This window comes from Sander lucioperca, chromosome 2 (assembly GCF_008315115.2).
Source record: "Sander lucioperca isolate FBNREF2018 chromosome 2, SLUC_FBN_1.2, whole genome shotgun sequence".
Lineage (NCBI taxonomy): Eukaryota > Metazoa > Chordata > Actinopteri > Perciformes > Percidae > Sander > Sander lucioperca.
Genome location: NC_050174.1, coordinates 46,173,321 through 46,182,047, shown reverse-complemented (window position 1 = coordinate 46,182,047; position 8,727 = coordinate 46,173,321). Strand labels below are relative to the sequence as shown.

The 8,727-nt window shown below is 41.4% G+C and overlaps 1 protein-coding gene across 1 annotated transcript in view; it reads right to left on the bottom strand.

The window, feature by feature from the left end:
- Positions 1 to 201: 201 nt before the first annotated feature.
- gcn1 (GCN1 activator of EIF2AK4) overlaps positions 202 to 8,727 on the bottom strand; it is a 35,483-nt gene continuing 26,957 nt past the window's right edge. The window contains exons 50-57 of the mRNA XM_035998751.1: positions 6,879 to 7,109; positions 6,059 to 6,252; positions 4,611 to 4,725; positions 4,150 to 4,246; positions 3,670 to 3,818; positions 2,574 to 2,684; positions 943 to 1,164; positions 202 to 840 (exon numbers count right to left, since the gene is read on the bottom strand). Coding sequence (XP_035854644.1) covers positions 715 to 840; positions 943 to 1,164; positions 2,574 to 2,684; positions 3,670 to 3,818; positions 4,150 to 4,246; positions 4,611 to 4,725; positions 6,059 to 6,252; positions 6,879 to 7,109 — 1,245 coding nt within the window. The 3' untranslated portion in view covers positions 202 to 714. The remainder of the gene's footprint in view (positions 841 to 942; positions 1,165 to 2,573; positions 2,685 to 3,669; positions 3,819 to 4,149; positions 4,247 to 4,610; positions 4,726 to 6,058; positions 6,253 to 6,878; positions 7,110 to 8,727) is intronic.

Below are 8,727 nucleotides of genomic sequence, written 5' to 3'. Positions count from 1 at the left end.
GTTACAATTCCCAATAATCCCGCTCTATACATGTGGTTTGTCTGCATATAATCCTCACATGTACCGACAATTTAAATAATCTCAAATGTCAGTAGGTAGTACACAGAGACATGTGGAGTTACTGTAAGGTGTGATGAAAGGGCTCAGTGACCTGACCCACCCTGAAGAAAACTGTTTACCAATAGTTCACACACTACATTATGAAATCAAGATCTTTTTATTTTGTATTGCCTTTTTACAACCGTATCACTGACATAAGAATGTTTTTTTTTTCTTTTCTTATAAGAGGTTGCTTTCCCCCCCAACAACTCTTGACACACAAAGTCCAAATAAAAGTTAAAGACAGGGGTGTTTCGTTACAGTAGTGTCTTAAATGCTTGAAATCATTTTGGTAAAATAAGTAGCAAAACACTCAAACATCAAAACAAAATTGGCATTGTGTCTTCTTAATGTAGTTGAGTACAGGAGAATAACCTGCACATTGTGAGATAAAATAAAATAAAAAAAAAAATTGTTCTAAATTGGGCTTAAAGGATGCTAAAACAATGAGAGAAAAGAGAAGAAAGAAAAAAAAAAAAAGGAATTTCTTGGGAAATAGGTGGGAAAACACTACCCATCTCAGTCTTGGTCCATGAAAGGCAACATGGGCATGTGTGGTGTGTGTGTGTCTGGGGTTGTACAGTGGGGATCATTTCCTAGCTCAGTCCTACTCTATCACGTTAGGATGGTGTCGTCTATCTCTTCATTGGAGTCTGGCAGGCAGGCAATTTTTTTCAAGGACCGGCGGTGACACTCTGACAGCAGGTCGTTACTCGCAGAGTCCAGGATGACAGTAATACTCTGAATTGTAGAAAGAGCAAAAAGTAACATTTAGAAAAAGTAGTCTTTTGCTATAGACGTTACATACATCTTTATGTAATAGTAGAGAGTCTGTAGTCTGACCTGCATGGTTTCCTCTCCCTGTCGGAGTCGTAGCAGGTTGATGATGGTGTGTTCGCTCTGAGCTCTCACGCTGGTGTTCTTGTCCTTGGTGTTGTCTAGCAGACTCTTCAGTAGGGGCTTGATGAGATTGGCCTCCAAGGAGGGTGTTGCCGGTTCTTTAAACACCCACCACAGCACCCGCTCTGACACCAGTCTGATGTCACTGGACTGATTCTGAAGACACTGCATGGTGACAGACAACAGACGTCTCAACACAAAACATCCATCTACTACACACTATTGAAGCAGGTACTCATCACAGTATTCACTGTGTTATGTCTTTATTTACATCAGTCTGATATCAGCTTTTATTATGGGGTTTAATTATATAACTGAAGGCTTTGTGAAATTAATAAAAAAAAGAAAAAAAAAAGTTTTTGGGGTTCCAAAAACAAAACAAAAATGGATTCAGCTGGGCCTGAATGGAATGAATGGCAGCTGGAGTTGAACAACCATCAATGAATGTATTCTATACTCCTCAAGCTTGGGACTTTTCAGCCTGTGTCCTAAAAATACTTCATACTACTAATACAGTACCAATGCTACCCTGGTAATAGAGTAAGAACTAGAAGTACGGTCATCAAGTAACAAATGCTGAGCAACTGTTTGTCCTTAATACCATTAGGCCTAAATAAAACATATCATTTTTAAAAGCGGCATTATTTGATTTCTTGTGTACACACAACATTGTTATGGTATCACCCTATACAGCGTTTGTGGTGAATGTGTTCGCTAACAGTTGTTTATTTACACATCCAGCTCCAGCTAACAGTTGTTTATTTACACATCCAGCAAGCATGGAGCAACATAAGCATTCATTTGGAGTCGTGTTTCTGGCAACCTGACACATTCAAGTCTAATATCCACTCTTTTTCTGGGAGAGGGGTCCCTCCTCTGCTGCTCTTCCTGAGGTTTCTTCCATTTTTTTTTTTTTCTGTAGTTTGTCACTACTAGCAACACCTTTTATATTACACATAGTCACTTGACCCATTATCTAACTATAAATCAAGGACCCTCTGTGTGTGTGTGTGTGTGTGTGTGTGTGTGTGTGTGTGTGTGTGTGTGTGTGTCCGATGTTTTTCAAATATCTCGGGAACCGTTCATCCGATCTACTTCACACTTGGCTTCCTTGGTACCCAGTGAACTTGGCGTTTTGGAATTTGGAGCAGTTTGGACAGTGTTGGATATTGGATATTGATAGGCTGTGAATAAAACTAAACGGCCGCACAATAAAAGGTTGAGAAAAAAAAACGCTGGCTTCACTTCATCCTTGTCTACCCTTCACAGTAAAAGCCCAGCTTAAGTTCACTCAAAGCATTTCGCGAAGAGAAAAGTCAATAAAAAGGCACTTATTTGCCAAAACTAGATAACAAACAAAAGCTAGATAGTAATCTGTGATTACTCCACATTCATTTAATAGTGATATCTTGTGAGTCTAATCTAATCACACTATATAATTTGCACAAAGCCAGAGCATAGGGTGGAGAACGGTTAAGTAACTTATTGGCACTCACTTCCTTACTTGTACAAATACAGAAAAGGGAAGTAAATAGCCTGTAATTATCAGTTTAATAAAACAGTTCCTGCTTTACCTTGACAAGCTGTGTTATGATGCGCTGGGAAACACTACCGCCTCCCTCTGTTCTAAGGTGATGCCTCATCAGGTATCCCAACGCTCTGATCCCACTGGTGGCAATGGGAATCTGGAAGAAAAAAAGAATCACAATTTGTACTGACACACATGAGGACAAGAGGAATAGCAGGACATACAATGTAAGAGAACAGGAGAGGACACAGGACTGTAAACTATACTAATTTATTATTGTTCATTTTCATTTTATTATGTAAAAAGTGGGGGAATTACTGATTACTTGAATTTTTGAAATGTCTGTTGAATCTTAAGCCTACTACACACAGAGCCGAGAATTGGCCGTCGGACAGTCTGGCGAGGTCAGTGACTCGAGTCTGTTCGGTGTGTTCCGTGCCGTCGTCCGTCCGAGGGGCCGTCGGTCTTCATTTTGGCCGATTTGACATGTAGAATCGGCGGGGCGCGCACTGCCGGCAGTCGGACTCAAATGACCCATCTGATTGGTGGAGTGCTAACCCGGAAACGGGGAGTGGAATGAGCGTGACTATCTCGTCCAATCAGCTGCCAGTTTTCATTTTTGGGGCGACAATATAGATTAGCGCCGCCTGTTGTTATGGAGACGTATTACGTCTCATCGCTTTGGTGTGTTCCGAGGCACTTTTTTTTTGACAAACTCAGGGAGACTGATCAGTCCAACTGCCTTTTCTGCCGAGGGTCGGCCGTCTGGTCTGTGTGTCTGGGCCGTTACATAGGATAGTGTAATCTACAATATGCAGCACTTCTTTTCTGAATGTCAGTATGGTAAATATAAAGCCAGGAGACAGTTAGCTTAGCATGAAGACTGGCTCTGTTTAAAGGTAAAAAGCATCTAAAGCTCACTCATTAACACGTTATATCTAGTTGGTTATTTAGTTGTGCTTATGGTCAGTAACTAGCTACAAAGAAAAACCACGTGTGAATACGCTAGTTCCCAAGATATCAAGCCATTCCTTTAAAGGTGACATACAGAAAATATTCATTGCAGCCATGTTTATCAGTTCATGAGATACATGAGAAATTTATTGTCAAAGAACAGAGTGCCACACAAACTTTCTTCTCACCCTGTCAGCAGTGGCGTTGGCCAAAATGGCCTCTGTCACAGTATCACAGTATTCCTTCCCACACAGCTTCTCGGGAGCAGACTTAACGGCTATGGCCATGGCCAAGCTACGGCCATGACGCACCATCCAGTCAACACCAGACACGTCCGCTAAGAGGAGGAAAAACATCCATTAGTTAATGCTCTCACTGTTCTACCGATGCACGGGGAGCAGCATAAGAACACAGGCAAAGGCAGACCTTTATGAAAAAATGTAATTGGACAAACACATCATGAGAAGTGCTACTATAAACAGATTTATAAAACCCTGTTTGTGCTTAAACTAATTAAAAACACACATTTGCTAAGTCACTGTTATTATTTCAGTCTGTACACCAAGACAATTGTTGTAATAAACAGCAATTAGGGGCACAATAAAATAGTCAGCCCAACATTATACGCAGAATGTGAGATGTGATGTGCTTTGCGTATAAATACCAACCCAAGATGTGCTGAAGTAACACACTCTTTAGCTCCTCCTCTGACAAGAAGGCACACAGCTCACCAACACAGCCGGCGGACGCCATGCGGGTTGCATCCTACGCACACCGCGCACACGCACACACACACACACACACACACACAGGTTGAGCATTATTTATTCTCAAACTGACAGACGCTTTTAACCACCTTTTCAGAAAACCACATCCTCTCTGCATGACTTCCGTTTTCTATTGTGATCACAGAGGAAACTACACCAGAGAAGAACAGTCTGTGAAATCCTTTCCAAGTGTTCATACGTTTATACTTTATTTCATTGGCAATTACTTAATGTATTCAGCAGCTATTAAGAGCCATTTAGAAAAGAAAAAAAAAATTGAGTGTTGGCACAGATTTTAAAAAGCTCTAAATCTGTGGCAACTCTACTTGCAGCTCCAATCCATCTGCTCCTTTCTGTCATACCTCATCATGTCCCAGCATGCCTAGTAATGTGGTGGTGATGTTCTTGCGGATGGTTGGGTCCACCTTTGACCCGGCCCCCTGGATGACAAACCTTAAGGCTTGGAGCATAGTCTCCCTGTGAGAAGGGTAAACAAGCACAACACAAGCACGAGAATGAGTTTTTACAAAAATAAGCTGTTTTTACAAAATTGCTTTTTTTTTTTTAACATAAACAAATAACACAAACAGATATTTCTAGTGGGACAATTCACAGTTGAAAAATGAACTAGTCAGTGCTCTCTGGTGGACAAACTATGTAATGGTGACAATATTTTTAAATAACTGCATATATATATTTGCAGTTATTTATATATACACACACACACACACACACACACACACACACACACACACACACTGTATATACAGTGGTGCTCATAAGTTTATGAACCCATGCTAAAGTTGACTAAAAAGAGGAATAAAAAATAATCTTTTGGAAATTGATCTTAATGCCTTAATTACATTTTTTTTTGGAAAAATCCAACCTTTAAGGACACCAATTTTCTTTGTGAATGAATAATGTATCATAAATAAATAAATGTTCTTCCTTAAAATACAGGGGGCATAAGTCAGTACACCCCTATGTTAAATTCCCATAGAGGTAGGCAGATGTTTATTTTTAAAGGCCAGTTATTTCATGGATCCAGGATACTATGCATCCTGATAAAGTTCCCTTGGCCTTTGGAATTAAAATAGCCCCACATCATCACATACCCTTCACCATACCTAGAGATTGGCATGGTTTTATTTCAGTTAGCCTAATAGCTGGTTTGATTTGCATTGAGAGATGATTTTATGGAAAGTACCCCATGCCAATCTCTAGGTATGGTGAAGGGTATGTGATGATGTGGGGCTATTTTAATTCCAAAGGCCAAGGGAACTTTATCAGGATGCATAGTATCCTGGATCCATGAAATAACTGGCCTTTAAAAATAAAAATCTGCCTGTCTCTATGGGAATTTAACATAGGGGTGTACTTAATTATGCCCCCTGTATTTTAAGGAAGAACATTTATTTATTTACGATACATTCTTCATTCACAAAGAAAATTGGTGTCCTTAAAGGTTGGATTTTTCCATTTTTTTTTTTAATTAAGGCATTAAGATCAATTTCCAAAAGATGATTTTTTTTATTCCTCTTTTTAGTCAACTTTAGCATGGGTTCATAAACTTATGAGCACCACTGTATATGGCATTTCTGTATTGACACGTCCGTTATCAGCTGACATATGTCAATAGCGATATATTTATGATAAGTTAAAATCACCCAATAATATTGGCCTCTAGTGAAGAACATTTTGGGACAAATGTCAGATCACACAAATTATTTCTGGGTTGTTTGATATTTTGTTTTTGTGATGTCTCCTCTATCTGAAGATTTCAGTATTAGTCTGCTGTACGAGTGCTCACCTGACTCCTGAGTCCTCAGCGTTGCGGATGGCAGAGAGCTGCTCGGTGAAGAGGGGGTCCACCTTAGTGTGGATGGAAACCAGTTGGCCCAGAGCCTCAGCAGCCTTCAGCCTCACCCCACGGCTCGAGTCCTGCAGGGCCTTCAGGAAGGTGGTCTGCAGCTGGGGCAGGAAGGGCTTCAGGGCAATGCCCACCTGGAGGAGGAATCCAGAGGTTAGCGCCAAACATTGTCACTTAAGCCGTAGCTTACGTAAGTGGCCTACGCCGTTGTGAGGTTTTGTACTTGTGCGCTGGTGTGTCTGCGTCAATCTTGCGTGTCTCTTTAAGGGAACAGCAGAGCCGGTATGTGTGTATGCGTGGGGAGAGAGTGACGGCGATTAGCTTCGGAGCGAGTACCGACTCTAGAGGCATAGTGGGCGAAACCAAGTGTCTCCCCTGTGCTTTCTGACCACGGTGGGAAGCTGTAGCAAGCAAAGTTAACCCCCTCCTTGATTTCATGTTGTTTATGGAGAAGGAGAGAGCGGGAAATGCGACGCTACCAAGCCACGGACAAACAGACCAACCACAGTTGTTGCGTATTGCGTCGCCGCAACGTGTAGTTACATTTCTGGGGAGCTGCATGTCGGCCTACGGCGTAGGGTATGGCGTAGGGTCCGTATCTACGCGGACCTACGTACGTACCTACGGCGTAGATTCAACGCAGAACTATATATTGGGCATTAGCCTCCTGACTGATAATTACATCATCTGTAGGGAGAAATGATGGTGTTTTGAAGAGGTTTTGGCCATTTATGTCCAATGGGGACATGCAGGTACAGACCTTCGCCAACAGCAGGGTGAGAGTCTCCAGCAGAGCGGTCTTCACGGTCCAGGCAAAGCGGTCTCCCAAGATACGAATGAGCGGTCCAGTGATGTTGACGACAGAGGGCCGCAGTGCCTCAGGGGAGGTCAGTTTGATGACCCCTCCTAATGCTTTGGCTGCCTCTTCTTTCTGCTCAGGGCTTCCAGTGAGGACACCTTCTCTCAGGACAGGCAGGATACAGGTCACACCCTGTGGAAACAGAGAAAATAACATGAAATGATGAATAGGGCTGCAACAGACAATCATTTTTTTTATTTATTTTTTTTATTACCGAGTCATTTGTCAATTAAATGTTTTGCGACTAACTGCTTAATTGCTAAGTAGGGCTTTACCAGACTCAGAATTTTGTCAGTCGAATGGGGTTTGGCTGTTCAATACGAACATTCATTTATTTTTTTCCCTCAAGTATTCAGTATCAAACAACGCTTTATTGAACTGACAGATTTGTGAACGAGGTTCGGCGGGACGTTAAGGGTGACAAAGAAGTTCAGTGAACAATGCAAGTTAGCCCTCCGGGCTAGTGCGTTCTAACCATTGACATATATAAGAATGGAGCAACAGATCCCGTTGCTCTTACGGAGAAGCACTTTTCCGGTGATGGCTAGGGTTAGTGCGCAGCCTCCAACTGAGCTCGAAGACGTAAATGTGACGTGAGCATCGTGTCTGAAAGTTGGAAGTCTTCTGGTAGCTGTGCCAAGAGAAATCTCAATAATTCCCAATCTTGCAGAGACGGAGAGCGTAGGTATATGTAAGGAGATAACATAGGCACAGGCTATTTATTGCTAACTAAAATACTAGTTAACATTAGTAATTAAACTTAAACAGCTAATGTGAGACGAAACTGCCTGCGAGCTTCTCCTGTACTATACGGTAATTCCTCTACTATGCGACAGTAAGTCTCGTGGTTATGACACAATCGTTAGCCTATTTTTACAAAAACGTCTGCTATGGAGCCATAACGTGAGGTACAAGGTAATGGAGCCTTTTATACATTGTCGTGTTTCTTTAGAAATAAACAATGGACAAATAGAGTCTTTAAACGTTTCAGATGTAAAGTTATTCGCTGTCAAAGTGACGCCAAAATGAATGGCAGTCAATGGAATGCTAACGGGAGGTGATGGCCTTGTAGCATTAAAATGGCGCCATAGGAGGACGTCGGGCTGCATGCTAGCAGCAAACTACATATAACTAACAGCTACTGTACAGACCAATACTTTGTGTTTGTTTTGTGTTTCATAATGACACTTGAGTTCATGATTTTAATGATTTTTTATTTGTATTTTCGGGTTGTCCTGCTGAAAATGTAAAGCAGAAACGCTTAATGTCAGATAACGTCCATAATAATTTGACTTTGGGTTAGTTTTTGTCAATTTTCAGTGGCTATGAGGAGCAATATGACAGAAATTTGGAGATCATTGATCGTTGTTTAGGTAGGCTACATTAAACCACGTTAAGCCTTTTCCTTACAATAGGCTCTAATGAAGCAGAAACGCTTAATGTCAGATAAGGTCCATAATAATTGGACGTTTGGATCGAGTTTTTGTCAGTTTTCAGGGGTTATGAGGAGCAATATGAGAGAGAAATTTGGTAATCATTGATCATTGTTTAGGTACATTAAACCACGTTAACAGGGATGTCCAGATCCGATCACGTGATCGGAAATCGGGCCCGATCACATGGTTTCAGACTCGATCGGAATCGGCCGTTACCTCCCGATCAGGACTCGGATATATACGTATATATATTCTCATTATTTTTTAACACATCTATAATTATGCGGTGGAACAGAGTTAGACCATTTTGACTC